The sequence below is a fragment of the Malaya genurostris genome, chromosome 2, assembly GCF_030247185.1.
Source record: "Malaya genurostris strain Urasoe2022 chromosome 2, Malgen_1.1, whole genome shotgun sequence".
Taxonomy (NCBI): domain Eukaryota; kingdom Metazoa; phylum Arthropoda; class Insecta; order Diptera; family Culicidae; genus Malaya; species Malaya genurostris.
In genome coordinates this window covers 203665977-203682964 of record NC_080571.1, presented here as the reverse complement: position 1 = coordinate 203682964, position 16988 = coordinate 203665977, and the positions used below count along the sequence as shown (strand labels likewise).

Below are 16988 nucleotides of genomic sequence, written 5' to 3'. Positions count from 1 at the left end.
CCTTCCAGGTCAGGGCTCGAACATACGACAACTGGCTTGTAAGACCAGCGTCCAATGCATTGAACCGTAAACCCGGGACGTGCGCAGGCTGCTATCTACGCCGGAACAGTGGAACCACACCCTGCCTTATTCAACTGGTGCTTCAGTCAATGGCTAAACGCAGAAAAAACAACAACTTTCTTCGTGACCGCTCAATCGATTTTCTCAAACTTAAAGTCAAATGAAAGGGCTTACGGTCCTTTATAGAATTGCTGAATTTTATTCGGATCTAACCTATTCCGGAACTACAGAATGATGAGTGTTGGAAGTTTCAAGCCGTCGTATAGTGCGCAGTCCAAAAAAGGAAACAATCTTCCAACTTGGACTCAAAACTTCCAATTTGTAGGTCATATTAGTTGTTTCAAACTAACTTTGGATATTCACACTATCTTTCCTAACAAATAAAAAGCCCAAATGAAAGGTAATCCGGAACTACAGGGAGAAGTGTGTTTAATATTTCAAACCGTAACTTAGACCGATGGTGCAAAAACTGAAAAAAATCCTTTAATCCTTTCTAATTCTAATATTTCGATTTTTATACTTTGCTAGTTTTTGCTTCTTTGCGTCTATTCAATGAGCAGTTCTTCTCAAGATTACCACAGTAATATTGCAGAGAATACTAGTCACGTGAGAAAGGCATCAATACACCACCAGGTGGATGAAAATATTTTCAAATATAAAAATGTAAAAATTGGTACAGTTGGTAATTTTTATCATGTAGATAAGATACAGCAAAAAAGACTTCCTAATGTTCTGGTTATGCCATTACAGTAATGTCTCTTTGAACATATTTATAAAACGTTAAAAAAGCTAGTTTAAAACCTCCTTGGATGAAATTCGAAGCTTTCTCCCAAGAAGAAGGGCGACAACGAGATTCAATAGATTTGATTGTGTTCAACCAACAAAAAATTGCTGAATCGATTGTTTTAGGCTTATATACAAATAAGCCTGAATGAAAAATGTTATTCAAGAAAAAAAAACTTGTTAAAAAATAAGACATCTCTTTAAAATATATCTATTTCACAACAAATATGCGGAAAAAAATTACAATGTTATTCCAATAGTGGAACTTTTTCCAACGCCCCCATCGCGTGCCGTTCTTAACGTCATAGTCAACGCACCTTGATTTTTTTCAAAAAGACAAAACATCAAATGATGAAGTTTTATAAGCGACCAATTTGGAACCGAGCAGAATCTAGCAATTCATACTCATTTCCCTATTAGTTCCGCCCCGTCAAATCGGCTAGGCGGACATGTTTTCCAATTATACGGACAAAGTCCGATTCCCTTTTGGATCGATTTGCCTTGCAAAAACTGCTAATTGCCCCGCACGAAAGCAACTCTACCAATTCACCTCAACTCTACTCAAAGTCCATCGCTTTGCGTAGGCCGTCAACCAACGAGAACACCCACAATCAGTTGACCGTTCAGAACCAGAAAACAAAAAACACACTTCCAGGATCGGCAATATTCGTCGGAGGGCAATCTCGTTAGTGCTTCTTAGTACAATGCATAGCTATAAACAAAAGCAAACAAAAAAGGAATAAATACATAAATAAACTTATCAGTACTGAGCGCGGCCGCAAGGCCTTGTAACTGTCACCGGTGCGTACCTTGGTACGCCCCACGAGCGTCGATGTGACGACGGGTTCGAACCCACACACCGACTGGCACAGCCACCAAGTTACCGACCGACTCCGAAAGCTAATTTGTTTGCCCCGGTGTTAATGGCTTTTCTTGGATGAGGAACACATTCTCTTCAGAAAGAAAAAAAAAGATTTCCTTTCAACTCTCTCGCGAACTCTCCCGCGCACCCGGATCCGTACAGGCCAGCCAGACGACTGTAGCAAAGTGAAGTTGTCTTGAAGTCACAATCTCTCGATTTTAGCTCCGGCAGAGAAAACCCGCTTTTTTATACCACCTCAGCCTCGCTCGGTCGGTTCTCGCTCTGTACTCTTCAGTTTCTTCGCGGCTGCTCTACGGGAAAGGTGTTTTCCCGTCTTCGATCGAGTTATAGCGCTACTTCGATTCGCGCGCGGCCTCCAGCAAGATCATTCGGTTTCGTCGCTGCTCGATTGTAGAAGTCTTTTGCGTTTTTTTTTTTGTTCGCTGGAACTAGGTGCGGGTGCATGAAAATGTGCTCTAAATACGTGTGTTTTACTGGCAGTTGAAGTACGGCTAGATAGATTGAGGACCGTGTTGTATCGGTGACTTGCTGCTGTTGCTGCTGCTATTGCTGTTGCTGGTGTTCATGTTCTACAACCAGCAAAGGTGCAAACAACGGCGGAGATTTTAACGCTTGTCCGCTGCCGCAGATTGTAGGATGTTTCTGTCGGTTATGGATAAATGTTAAATGAATACCGTTTGGCGGCAGTGGTATTTTTTTTCTGAGAAAATGTGAAATGTCAAACGAAGTCAGCAAAAAGTGGCAAAACGTGTCGGGGATCTCTTTTCAAATCAAGTGAATGATTGCCGACTGGTTTTCGGTTCGGTGAGGAATGAAACAGTGAGACGGAATAGCGAGAAGTCTAGCCTAATGCTAATTAGTGCCGCAGCAAATTCTATAGGTGGCAAATTCGAAAATTGGTATGGAAATTTCGTCTAAACATCATTGATCACGGAAATAGAAATAAGGAAATAAAATACACAGTGGAAATTATAGCCCAGAAAAGTGAAGTGAAACTGGCGGATTTGAATTGATAGTTCGAGAATTACAAATGAAAAGGTGCTACTGTAGTGCATGGAAGTGAACAGTGATGTGCGTTACAGTGGAACGATTTCCGAAAGAGACAAGATTGGAAATTTTTTCCCTATGCTGGATGGTGATCACCGAGCCTTCGGGTCCCCTAGGACAAGTTGTCAAAAGCAAGGTTCGTAAATTATGTTGCTGCAGATTACGGTACTGAACCGGATGCGGTCGCTACCAAGCGTGAAAAGCATAATAATAATAGCCCATTGAAAGACATTCCGGATTGATTGTTTTTGTGTGATTTCGAACTGCTTAACTATTCGTGTGTTTTTCCAACGTCTTGGACTTTTGAAGCCAATTAGTATTGCTGATGTTTTGGGAATGTATAATTTTTCACATGAGCAGTGCTGAAAAAAAGATGAAATTTTGGCTTTAAGCAAGTTGTTTGATTAAGATTTCTGAGTTGCACATAAAGCGATGCGATAATATTATTAGCAAGGCTATGCTACACGGAACGACCGAAATTAGCTCTGTGCATAATTCGTATTACTGTTTTTGAATTAGTTGATTTTCACAACAAAATTTCTAAAATAACTATTAAATTTGTTAAAATTGAGAATTTACTTTGCTGAAAAAAAAACTCTTGTTTTTAGGGAATGTGTTTAGTTGGCGAAAGTTCCTGGACACAAACCAGCAATATTTCATTCCAACACGAAATTCTCATTGATAACTAATTTTGTTATTAAAATCAGAAAATTTGTTTCTATTTATCTATCACCGTCATTTTTTTTAACAAGTTTATTAACCAAACACTCCTGAGAAGTGTCAAAGCAAAACAATCTATTAAAAAGCTAAAAAGGACAGTCTTGTTGAAACTGCTTGCAAATTATTTTGATGTTTTTCGCATGTGTTACGACATACCCATATTTAAATTTCGCAACCGATATGTAAAAATGCCGTGAACTGTTAGTGGAATGTGTATTTATTCAGAAATTGTGCGCATTTGAAGCGATTATGCGTAATAATGTTTTATGTGGAACAGTGAAGTGAGTTTCGAATGTTGCACTCTAATTGTATATTGCAAATGATGTTTTTTTGTATCTTCCAACCTTCCGGGTGTACTATTTGCATTCGGTTTCTGTTTTCCGAGTGCTCAAAGTTTTCAGTTGGAGAGTCGATTTCGCGAAGTCGATTGAAGAAAACAGCGATTTAGAAAAAAAAATTTTAAACAGATGTTTATGTTTCGTTTATGTTTTTTTCTCCAATACAACGTCGTATTTCTACCTGCCAATGTTTAATTGGTGAATTCAACTAAAGAAACAGTCATTCCCACAAATATTTTATTATTACCTAGGGAATGAAAATTAAAAAATCTAAATTAGCAAAAGCAAATTTCTTTTTAGTTGGCTCAAAAACTAACTAACTAAAATCAGAAAATCAACTTATTTTTTCGTCAAAATGATGATTTCGGTCTTTCAGTGTATATGAATGCTTTTTATGTTGCGGTACTCGGAAGCGAATAGCTCGAGATTTATTTTGAAAATTGTGTAGTGTTGGCGAATATCTGAACCATTTGCTTGCTAGTGGATTCTTTTTTTTATGAATAATCTGGCTAAACGAGTTAACGTTATATTTGTGAAAAGTGTTTAGAGGTCAAGACAACTCTTGACAAAAAAGTAATTTTTATCCTCCTATTTTGCTTCCACTTGCAAAGGTATGAAGATAAGTGGTTCTCAACGATTTGTCATTGTTTTCGTAAAGTCCAGCTGAAGTACGATACGATTGTGGAGACTGCTAATTTAAAATCAATACGTGTAAGGAATCACAAGGATAAACTTTGTCAGCCGAGACAAATATTTTGCGCTTTAGTACATCGCATCTAAAGCACTATTACAATATTAAATTTATAAAAATGAATGATAATTTTTTTTTGTAAAAGTATAGCTAATTTTACAAGTCATGCTGATTTGTTTATGCGGAGCATGCAGAAAAGGTCTAAAAAACTTTTTGTCTGAGTGTTTGATGCCATTCTACAAAACATGTCTGAAGTTGATTTTCAAAAGTTTTTATTGTTTCAACGGAGTTTCTCTAAGTAACAAAGCTAATATTTTGGTATTAGATTCTTTGTATAATATTAAACTGATTTGTGTAAAATTAAACTGATTTGTTAGTTCAGTACCCTGTTCCCCGTTACATAAAACATTGTTGGACTAATATTTTTTTTCAATACAGCAACAATTTTATCATCCTTGACCCTTTGCAAGATTGCCCGACTAAGCAGTTTAAGTAATGTAATTATATTCGTTTACTGGTGCTTTCAAAACAACATTTCGTTTGGAAAATTATTTTCAATTGCTCATTAAAATATGTACCAAGCAGAAAGATGATGCTTATAAAACTTATTAACTTATAAAACCGATACACTGAGGAAGGATGTAAAAAACATTCGTATCTGTATTATAACGTTTAATACACTTTTGTGAAAATAGTGACTTTGTGAGAGTGTAATGACGTGACATAGTAGAACTAAACGGTACAACAACAGTACTATTAATGAAGATGATACCGTTTTTTATCAATTCGAATGTGTTCTTTGCATGAGTATTTTGCATTTTTAATGATCGTCGTTTTAAAGACAGTTTGGAATTTCAATCAATCATTTCGGAACTGCAAGTCGGATTGAGAAGCAAAATTATATAAAACCATAAAATTAATACTTTGAATCTAAACGTTAGAAAATCCATTAAGCATTCCATGAGATTTCGAAGTACACAGATAAAAATATTTTGTGAATTTATATTTATTTTCATGCACATATTTGGAGCAGGTAATTGAATGGAAAGTTACATTACAAAACTAAACGATTTGTAAATATATAGCCTTGTTCAATGAAAAAGTAAATGCATTTCAATGTAATTTTACATCAATCATGATTTTAAATCAGATTTTCGTTTCAACTGACGTCTGCTTAATAGTACTATTGGTTTACATGTCGTGTAAGTTTCATCTTTTCTTTCTGTGTAAGTTCCACTTTAGAGTTTTTGGTCATTATTTACGGTACTTCCGGGTCCGGTATTCAGGGATCCGCATAACCCAAAACGATTCGTATGGTCATGAAGTTACATGATGAATAGATTGGAATAGTTTTGAGCCCAACTTTGAATATTTTTTTATATCGTCATGTTCTATGACGGTTTAAATTTTTTAAAACTCATCACCCTGCAATCCCAAAATCGGAAGTCGGAATCGGATAAAATTTATTAGTTTTGTATGGCAACATAAGTCAGAAAACGATTAAGCTTCTCCATTTCCGATACTTTTGAAACCGGAACTCGGGAATCGTGTGTGTGTGTACAATTTTAATCGATTTTTTTTAAATCAGTGTAATCGTAGTTCGTTCCAAATGAAATATGAACGGCTTCGAGATTGCACTAGATGGCTGAGCCGAACTTAAATTCAAATAAAAGGTTATATTACCCAGGAAAAAGTTACATAATTTCATCTCTTACGTTTCGGATTTCATTCCGATCCGATTTCCAGATTTAAAGTGTGTGCCTAAAAGCCAAAATTTCAATGTCTAGAGTGAGCATATAAGAGTTTGCAGATCGTTTTACGGTCTCGGAAGCAGTGGTCACATAAAAATAAAATAAAAATAAAAGATTCGATTTCGCAGAGACGGTTAAATCGACTTTTAAAATCTTGTATTCAAATTAGAGGTCTGCAATGCTAAAATGAAACTTGTTTCATGTTTCTTATATTACCGGTTATGAGAAAGGTATCTCTACACCACTACGTGGATTGCATCAGGTGTTAGTCATTCCACATTACTCTTCTGCAATGCACAATTGGGTCAAAACTTGTTCCTATACCCAGTGATTCTTGCTGTGTAACGGGAAATCAGTATAAATTCTCAGATTCAATTTTCCACTAAAAATCATTGTTGTCACATAAGAGCATATAAACCAGCTTAGCAGCTGATAAAATTGTCATTAAGGAATTTTTGTTTGAGGCACATTCAAATAGTGAAAGACACACATCAACAAATCGTAGCACGCTTAAACTTGTGCATACCTGTACATGTACTTATCATACTGCTATTTTTGATATTATTTTGATTCGGCAGTCATTTGCCTATCATTGTGTACAGCAAATAATGTTCACGATAATCAAGCTGTAATAAGATTTTTGTGTGTAAAACAGGCTTCATCTCATGAAATTTATCATGGGTCGTGATTTCAAAAATAAATGGGGCAATGCTGATTAATTTGCTCACCTTGGACGCCTTACTGCCCACACAATTGTGATCTAGTTAATCTACTGGCTCAACTTGAAAGAGGTCATTTTTTTCTGACGTGAATACTTCTTAATTTACTACAGGGCGTCTAAAATTCATCATGTGGAATAATTGGTAGAACTTAATCGTTAATATCTCTAGTGGCATCAGAAACATGATAATCAATGCCTATAATCTGGAACTAAATTCTAAATTAAATTTTCAACAGTGTGAGATAACGATGAATAACTAAGAAAAATAATTTTCTCAAAGTTTTAGAAATAATGAGAAAATCATGCTTGCTTGACATTTTCGCATCCAGACGACGGTTTTGAGGTAGTCAGACACATGTCAGTCCCGATGTTCAGCTAAACGAGTATAAAAGGCAACCCATGGTTGAAAATCGATCATTTCTTCTTGTACGTTAGACGGAACTAGACATCGTGGTATAAAGCCACAAAATTCAGGACCAGGAACAACAACAACAAAAAACTATCAGCAATCGTATTCAGTGTCTTAATAATGGATCAGGATTTGGGAACTGAATTTTGGATTCGATTCTAAAACTTAATTTCAGGTTTAGAATTTAGTTCCAGATTATAGGCACAGAAATTAAAATTAGGCTCTGGTACTGAATCCTAATTTTGAATCCTGGAACTTTATTTTCAGAGCTGGATTTTAAAACTAAATTCAGTTCCTTGATTTATGTTTGGAACTGGACTTCAGAATCTCGATTCAGGAATTTAACTACATAATTCTGGAACAAAATTCAAGATATTGATTATTTTATATCCGGATTCCAGGGCCAAATTTCAGGTCTGAACTCCGTAACTGAATTTGGAAATACTTCTAAACCTTTCTTTTTTAATTCAGTTTCAGAATTATTTCTCAGATTTCAGAGCCTGCTTGCTGGAGTTAAATTCGGAACTTGGATTCTGAATTAGATTTTTAAACTGAATTCAGCTATTTCATTCTGGTTTCGAACTCAAGTTCAGAATTTAGATCTAGAACTGAACCTGGATTTTGAAAATGAGCTCAGTTCCAAAATATATTACTACCTATTACTACCTCAGTTCCAAAATATACGATACCTGTTGTATCGTTTTATTTGAATATGTGTCAGAACATTTGATGTAAAAAACTCGTTTCAAATTCTAGTAGTAAAGAAAGGGACAGCTTGCACAATTCACATAATCGATCAACTAATTGATTTTCGGACGCGTGAAGCAAACGTGTCAGTTTTATTCGGATTCACGTCATCCAGTTATGTCTCTGACATTACCCACCCGTACTTTTTCAAAAGGGCTTACGAAAGCTATGCACAGGGACTTAAAATGGTTTTAAATGTTCGTTGATTGTGTAAAAAGTGAAATAGATTTGTAGGACATGCAACCCAATTGCATACGATTCAAATTGTTTTTATTACTAAACGTATGTATGTCATTCCAATTAACATTGCGCTTCGATATGATTGTACTCGAGTAGAATCAATTTTGCTTAGTGATATAAGTTGAAATGCTTAGTTTCCACTATCAAGTCAATTCGCAGCAGACATTTAAAAGGATTGAGTTGGACAGGCTGGTTACCGAAAAACGCCCCCTTCAATGCATTGCAATGTCTGCAGTGTCAAAAGATCTAGACTGTTAAAAAATGTATTTAAACTACATTCTGTGAAGTGCATGATAGCGACAATATTTTTGAAAAATTAAGATAATCGTCCTGACATCACAAATAATAGAACACGCACCTTCGGGATTGAATAAATGACAAACTAATCGTAACATTAATCAGCTGAGTGCAGTCATTTATTATGTAACATTTAAGGTCATAAAGGTCTTAAACGGAAGACATTTTTTCGGGAATATCGAATGCAATAAACTGATCACATTGCCACGATTGTTGCCGGTTTTTCTAAGCAAAAAGTTAGAAGTAGTAGAAAAGAATCTTCAACAATCCGAGAAATCAATCAGTTTATTGCATCGGCTTCCATTGGTTATATTCCTTCAACTTCTTCAAATAAACCGAAAAATTTTGATTAAATAAGTGCTAATTAATAACTGTTCCGCAAGTGTTAATTAAACACTAACAACAACGGTTTATGTTGGCTACATGGCTATCAATGAACGAACCAATATTATAAGCTGTAAGTCTTTGTAGTGCTAGTGTAGAACCCAAATAATCTTTTCGAGTCGTCAAATATTTTCTGGGAGATCAGCTTGAATTTGATTTTCAATCCACATGTCAACAAATTTAACTACCAGAAAGGCGACTCAACGTTACAACTATGAAAGAGTTTTAAGAAGAATAGCAATGCAATTTCGAACAGTTGGCTGTAGAAATACAACCACGTTCCTAGAAAGCCAACGAATTTCAGTGTATCATATACGTAGTTTTGAGATTCTGTAAAGCAATATGAAAATATTACTAAATCATATAAACCTTTATGCATGGAACATTTGATTTTCGAACTGTTCTCTTGTCAAAATAGTGTATTCCTATCTCCAGAGATCTAGATCAGCTTATTTAACCAATCAAAATATTCTTCATTGATATCAATACCTAAACAAAATAGAAAACGGCAAATGAATGAACTCAAACATGCATACCTTATCCGATTCGTGGAACTGCTATGTAATTGAGCTAGCCTGGAAATGGAAATAATTCACATCGCAAAAATTGAACGAAATTTATTATAGGATATTTTTTTTTAATTTTTAAACACCATTGAATTCTACTATAAGTATATCACGTCACTATACACATTCAGTATGTATCACAACAACACTTTTAAAAAACATGTATAAAAGACGTCACATCACAGATACGAATGCCACTTACATTCTTTTTCAGTGTATCAGATTTCTAAGTAAATTGAAAGAATGCTGCAATGTTGTTCCTTTTATATGAAACGGAGGTAGATAGATTCTTACACAGAAAGAAATTATGAATTCTACAGGTGACATAATTCTTCAAACGATAAAATTCATATCTACTTAACTTCTCAAATGACACAATATTCCATTCGTGCAGAAATTTACTGGCTCCGAGTGTAATTTGCACTCGGCTAGCAAATGAGACTGTATGAATTTATATGCACGATTTACCAGCCAAGCAGATATGTGCTTCTGTGACTCAGTCGACTAACTGATGTGCTTTGTGATCTTATGTTTCTCGGTTCAAGTCGCGTTGTTGATTCGATCTTTTGATTTTTATTCACTCTTAGAAAAAATGAAATTTACACTTGACGTAAATTCAAGTATGCCGTAATTTCTTTGGTGATGACACAATACTACATCTACTAACATGTAAAAATAAATTTAGCGTCTGTATCGATGTAAGCTTCAGCTAAATTAACTGTGAAGTTAATGATATGACTTTTGTTCACGTTCCGTTTATGTGCATCTGATAAGATGTAAAATCACAAGAATTTTTCGAACTGTGTAACAACAGGTAGAAATACCTTAAAAATTTCTTAGGGTAGAAAAAAGTGTTTTCAGTGTTTGTTTGTCCCCTGTGTGTAGGTAGTAACTTAAAAAGCCAGGAAGACATATTTCCTTGGTCTCTGTTTAGTAAGGAAGTGGAATTATGTTCGAAAATTTCTAAACTTTCAGCTGTATCTAATTTCCATGGGTTAGAAATTTGTCTTAAGATTTTTATGTCATTAGTAGTGAATTCGTGGTTTTCGGAAAAGGCATGTTCTGCTACTTTTGACTTGAAATGGTGGGATAATCCTCTTTCCCAATTCTTGAATACTTTCCCTAGTTCTGCTATGTGTTTCTTGAAACGGGAAACTAATGTTCTCTTTGTTCCTACAATGTATAATTTATCAGAATGAACACATGAGATTTTATATACCCCAGATTTTTTCAATTTATCAGTAGGATTTTTTGTAGATCCTAGCAAAGTTTTCAAGTGGAAGTTAGTACTACTGAATACTAAATCCAAGCCAAAGGGTTTTAATTTTGATTTATTTATTTTCTTTAAAACCAACACTCGATTAAATCGAGCAAACGTATTTGGACAGGTCTGGACAAAACAAATCATATACCATGTAAGTTTTGTTTTTTCCTTCTATATCTCAGCTGATGAAGGGTAACTTTTTTCTGAACATAGAAAGTATTTTTGTACGACAAAATTATGCTGGCATGAAAAATGAAAGAATGTACATGACTGGCTATATATTAAATCATTTATTTCTAAGGTGGTATTTGAAAATGGACAAAATAAATTATACACCTTATTTTTTAAGGAAGGTTACGTCATGGGAGTTATTCCTCAATTTTTAATACTTAGTGTGACTCTCTCTTCAGTCTTACCTACTTTATTGTCAAGATAATCTTATAGATTGGCCTCAGACTCAAACCGTAAACTGCGGAGGACATTCTAGCATTTTGATTCGGTTAGACTTGAGAAGCATAGAAGTTTTCTACGCAGTTTGCCTTGGATCGTTGTTCTGTTGAAAGAACTATCTCCATACTCTGCAAACGCTCGATGTCTTCTGGAGGTATCTATCTGTCAAACTCTCGAGCGTCGAATAACTTATGAGCATGAACTTAGCGAGGCACCCCTCACCGATGATAACGCAAATAGGTGAATAATTTGTTGCTAATTTGTTGCTAATTAGTTACGGTAATTTTGAATTTGTTGCTCAATTTTTTTTAAATTTTTTTGAGTACTTCGCTAAGTTCATATGAAGTTAGCGAAGCCCCCCTCCAATATATGCTTCAAAACAAATCGAAGCCCAGTGAATAATTTGTTGCTAATTTGTTGCTAATTAGTTACGGTAATTTTGAATTTGTTGCTCAATTTTTTTTAAATTTTTTTGAGTACTTCGCTAAGTTCATATGAAGTTAGCGAAGCCCCCCTCCAATATATGCTTCAAAACAAATCGAAGCCCAGTGAATAATTTGTTGCTAATTTGTTGCTAATTAGTTACGGTAATTTTGAATTTGTTGCTCAATTTTTTTTAATTTTTTTGAGTACTTGGCTAAGTTCATGTGAAGTTAGCGAAGCCCCCCTCCAATATATGCTTCAAAACAAATCGAAGCCCAGTGAATAATTTGTTGCTAATTTGTTGCTAATTAGTTACGGTAATTTTGAATTTGTTGCTCAATTTTTTTTAAATTTTTTTGAGTACTTCGCTAAGTTCATATGAAGTTAGCGAAGCCCCCCTCCAATATATGCTTCAAAACAAATCGAAGCCCAGTGAATAATTTGTTGCTAATTTGTTGCTAATTAGTTACGGTAATTTTGAATTTGTTGCTCAATTTTTTTTAATTTTTTTGAGTACTTCGCTAAGTTCATATGAAATTAGCGAAGCCCCCCTCCAATATATGCTTCAAAACAAATCGAAGCCCAGTGAATAATTTGTTGTTAATTAGTTACGGTAATTTTGAATTTGTTGCTCAATTTTTTTTAAATTTTTTTGAGTACTTCGCTAAATTCATATGAAGTTAGCGAAGCCCCCTCCAATATATGCTTCAAAACAAATCGAAGCCCAGTGAATAATTTGTTGCTAATTTGTTGCTAATTAGTTACGGTAATTTTGAATTTGTTGCTCAATTTTTTTAAAATTTTTTTGAGTACTTCGCTAAATTCATATGAAGTTAGCGAAGCCCCCTCCAATATATGCTTCAAAACAAATCGAAGCCCAGTGAATAATTTGTTGCTAATTTGTTGCTAATTAGTTACGGTAATTTTGAATTTGTTGCTCAATTTTTTTTAATTTTTTTGAGTACTTCGCTAAGTTCATATGAAGTTAGCGAAGCCCCCCTCCAATATATGCTTCAAAACAAATCGAAGCCCAGTGAATAATTTGTTGCTAATTTGTTGCTAATTAGTTACGGTAATTTTGAATTTGTTGCTCAATTTTTTTTAAATTTTTTTTAGTACTTCGCTAAGTTCATATGAAGTTAGCGAAGCCCCCCTCCAATATATGCTTCAAAACAAATCGAAGCCCAGTGAATAATTTGTTGCTAATTTGTTGCTAATTAGTTACGGTAATTTTGAATTTGTTGCTCAATTTTTTTTTAAATTTTTTTGAGTACTTCGCTAAGTTCATATGAAGTTAGCGAAGCCCCCCTCCAATATATGCTTCAAAACAAATCGAAGCCCAGTGAATAATTTGTTGCTAATTTGTTGCTAATTAGTTACGGTAATTTTGAATTTGTTGCTCCATTTTTTTTAATTTTTTTGAGTACTTCGCTAAGTTCATATGAAATTAGCGAAGCCCCCCTCCAATATATGCTTCAAAACAAATCGAAGCTCAGTGAATAATTTGTTGTTAATTAGTTACGGTAATTTTGAATTTGTTGCTCAATTTTTTTAAAATATTTTTGAGTACTTCGCTAAATTCATATGAAGTTAGCGAAGCCCCCTCCAATATATGCTTCAAAACAAATCGAAGCCCAGTGAATAATTTGTTGCTAATTTGTTGCTAATTAGTTACGGTAATTTTGAATTTGTTGCTCAATCTTTTTTAATTTTTTTTTGAGTACTTCGCTAAGTTCATATGAAGTTAGCGAAACCCCCCTCCCAAATATGCTTCAAAACAAATCGAGGCCCAGTGAATAATTTGTTGCTAATTAGTAACGGTAATTTTGAATTTGTTGCCCAATTTTTTTTAGTACTTCGCTAAGTTCATATGAAGTTAGCGAAGCCTCCCTTCCAAATATGCTTCAAAACAAATCGAAGCCTAGTGAATAGTTTGTTGCTAAATAGTTGCGGTAATTTTGAATTCGTTGCTCAATTTGTATTATTTTTTCTCCCGCGAATAAAGTTTGTGCGCGTTTTTGAATTACAATTTTCTCTGCTTCTTTCATTTTCCAGAGGGTTTGAAACAATTCAAGTAAATGTATTGTTAACTAATAATATTTTTGCCTTTCTCTTATAGAAAGGTTATGCAATCACTGTGAAAACCGACTTTTGAACCGAGGCCCGGAGGGTCGAGTGTCATATACCATTCGACTCAGTTCGTCGTGATCACAAAATGTCTGTGTGTGTTGTGTGTGTGTGTGTGTGTGTGTGTGTGTGTGTGTGTGTGTGTGTGTGTGTGTGTGTGTGTGTGTGTGTGTGTGTGTGTGTGTGTGTGTGTGTGTGTGTGTGTGTGTGTGACAAATAGTGTCACTCAATTTTCTCAGAGATGGCTGAACCGATTTTCACAAACTTGGATTCAAACGAAAGGTCTTATAGCCTTATACAAGACAAAGTTCCTGAGTTTCATATGGATCCGACTTTCGGTTCCGGAATTACAGGGTGATATGCACCAAAAAAAAAAGAAAAAAATAGTCACACACGTTTCTCAAAGATGGCTGAACCGATTTTCACAAACCTAGATTTAAATGAAAGGTCTTATAGCCTTATACAATTTTCCTGAGTTTTATTTGGATCCCACTTCCGGGTCCGGAATTACAAGGAAATATGTGAAAATTTATGAAAAAATATGCAATCAATTTTCTCGGAAATTTCTTGACCAATTTTCACAAACTAAGAAGGAAATAAAAGGTCTTGAAATTCTATAAAAAGTCCCCGAAAAGTTTATCCAGATCCGACTTCCGGTTCCGGTATTACAGTGCAATTGGTGAAAATTTTCAATTTCATGGGTATTTTTTCACAAGCAATGGCGAAACGAGGTGCACATTTTTATAAAACTTACTGCTAAATTCATCTAGTTGACGGATCTTATTAGTTAGTGATTATATAAAACTACTTTGGGACTACGAGTCCCCGGTTTCCGCTTCCGAAAGCACCGGTAATAGTGATGAAAATCTCCAAAAACGGAACTCCCGTCGATTTCTCAGCAACGGTTAAGCCGTTTTTCACGATTCATGATTCAAATTAAAGCTCTCATTGTCTTCAAATATACTGTGCCATTTCATCCTGATCCGACTTCCGGTTCCGAAATTATAGGGCGATAAGTGTCAAAACATTCAAATTCAAAATGATGATGCAGGGGAACGGGTATAGCGTGATGGGTAAGTCGATACCTTTGACGCTGCCCACCTGGGTTCGATTCCCAACCCCGCACATAGGGTCTGAAAACTTTTCTGGTCCGAAGAGGTGAATGACAGCAATGTTAAAACCTCTATAATCGAAAAAAATGACGATGCAAAAGTGGTACGCGACGGTACGTGCGGCTTTGCTCCATTCACAGCGTGCTTTGTTCAATTTCGTATAGCGTGCAGGGTTGCCACATTAAAATTTATATTTTTCAGGTGAAAAATATGTAAATTTTTAATCCTTTTATTCAATTTGTACCTACTTCTTAATGTTATTACAAGATCATGATAAAGATGCTTTTCAATAAAAGTGCACTTATTGCCTTTCTCATAAAGAAAGTTTATACAATTACTTGAAAAATTGACCAGTGGAAATTGACCCGAAAGGCTAAGTGTTCTATACAATTCGACACAGTTCATCGAGCTGAGCGATGTATGTGGGTGTGTGGGTCAAATAATGTCACTCATAAAATAATCTCGTAGCCCTGTACGTTGCTATTGAATTTCACACCGTCATTTAGACCGTCGAAGGGTAAAATTCTTCTAGATTTGGCTTTAAACTGATTCAATTTGTAGGCTATATTAGTTACTTACTAAACGAACCGACTTTGGTTATACTGGTTCCAAGTTCCTGGTTCCAGAAGTACCAGAAGTAGTAGTCAAAAAGTTTAAAACGAGACTCACTCAATTTTCACAGAGATAATTTGATCGATTTCCACAAACAGGCTCCAATAAAAGTTCCTACAGCCTTATAGGTTGCTGTTTAATTTCATCCGGGTCTGATTTCTGGTTCCAGATCTATAGGATAAAGTGTGTTTAATCATTTAGTGCGACGATGCAAAATAAAGAAAAATTCTTATCAACTTGACATAACTGTTTACAATTTGAAAAGGTTATGTTAGTTTATACCCAAAGAAAGTTTCTAATTTTATTCAAGATTGGAAAAAAAATATCTTCACAAAATCTTCTGGTGATATTGTTGAAAATATTAGTAATATTAGAAAGGCATCATTACACCACTATGTGGATTAAAACAGGTTTTTCAAATTGAATGTACTGTGAAATCGTTTGCCAAGAAATTGACAGTAACGCACAAGTAAAATATTTGTTCTTTTTATCAAAATATTGATTGAAATAAACTAATCCATTGAGAAATATTTTTTGTCATGTTTTGTAGATTCTTCAAGCAGCAATATTTGCTAGATCAAAGCAAATTTTCTTTTGTCACTTTTGTCGTTCAGTCCGTCAGTTTTCTTTTGATCAGAATAATGGGCCTCCATGAAAAAAAAAACGGATGAAACTGACATGAAGACAAAACGCAACACTGAATAGTCACCACACACGCTCAGTTCAGTTAATCGTTCAGTTTTTCATTCCGTCCAAGGTTCATTTGGACTGTCCGGGAAACTGAAAGTGTATGTGCCGTTTATGGATGTAGAAATGTCGATCGAGCAATCGAATAATAATCCAGATACTCGAATAATATTAAATCGATTAGATTGAAACTAATATCGATTATTAAACTAGTCGAATGATTCGATTCGAATTCGATAATAATAATAATAATTGAATAAATTATCGAGTATTGGATAATTAATCGGGTATTCGATTATTATTTAATCGATCAATTTGAAAATTTTGCTCAATTTAAAAACTAATCTAGCAATTCGCAATTTCCGGACACCCGACTGTGCTCAACTTCACACTCAATAGGTACACAATACAACATTCAAATATCTTCAGACAGAGTTGCACAAGTCTGTAAATCCGAAAAAAAATCATTTCTCTATAAAGTATAAAAAACAAAACTGACTTAGCGAGTAAAAAAATGTTAATTTTGATAAAAGTCTGCAGAAAAAATCGATTTTCCACGCGTCAAAGAGTTGAGAAAATGTTATTGAAACATTCAATGGTTTTAGAATGAGAAATTCAATGAGCGTTCAATATTCGCATCTTCATATCTCACTATAAAATGACGAAAGTAAATGTT

At 34.7% G+C, this 16988-nt stretch overlaps 1 protein-coding gene across 1 annotated transcript in view; it reads left to right on the top strand.

The window, feature by feature from the left end:
• Positions 1 to 2020: 2020 nt before the first annotated feature.
• The window catches only part of LOC131427166 (uncharacterized), a 334261-nt gene continuing 319293 nt past the window's right edge, over positions 2021 to 16988 (top strand). Inside the window, exon 1 of the mRNA XM_058590132.1 lies at positions 2021 to 2909. Within this exon, the coding sequence (XP_058446115.1) occupies positions 2780 to 2909 (130 nt within the window). The 5' untranslated portion in view covers positions 2021 to 2779. The remainder of the gene's footprint in view (positions 2910 to 16988) is intronic.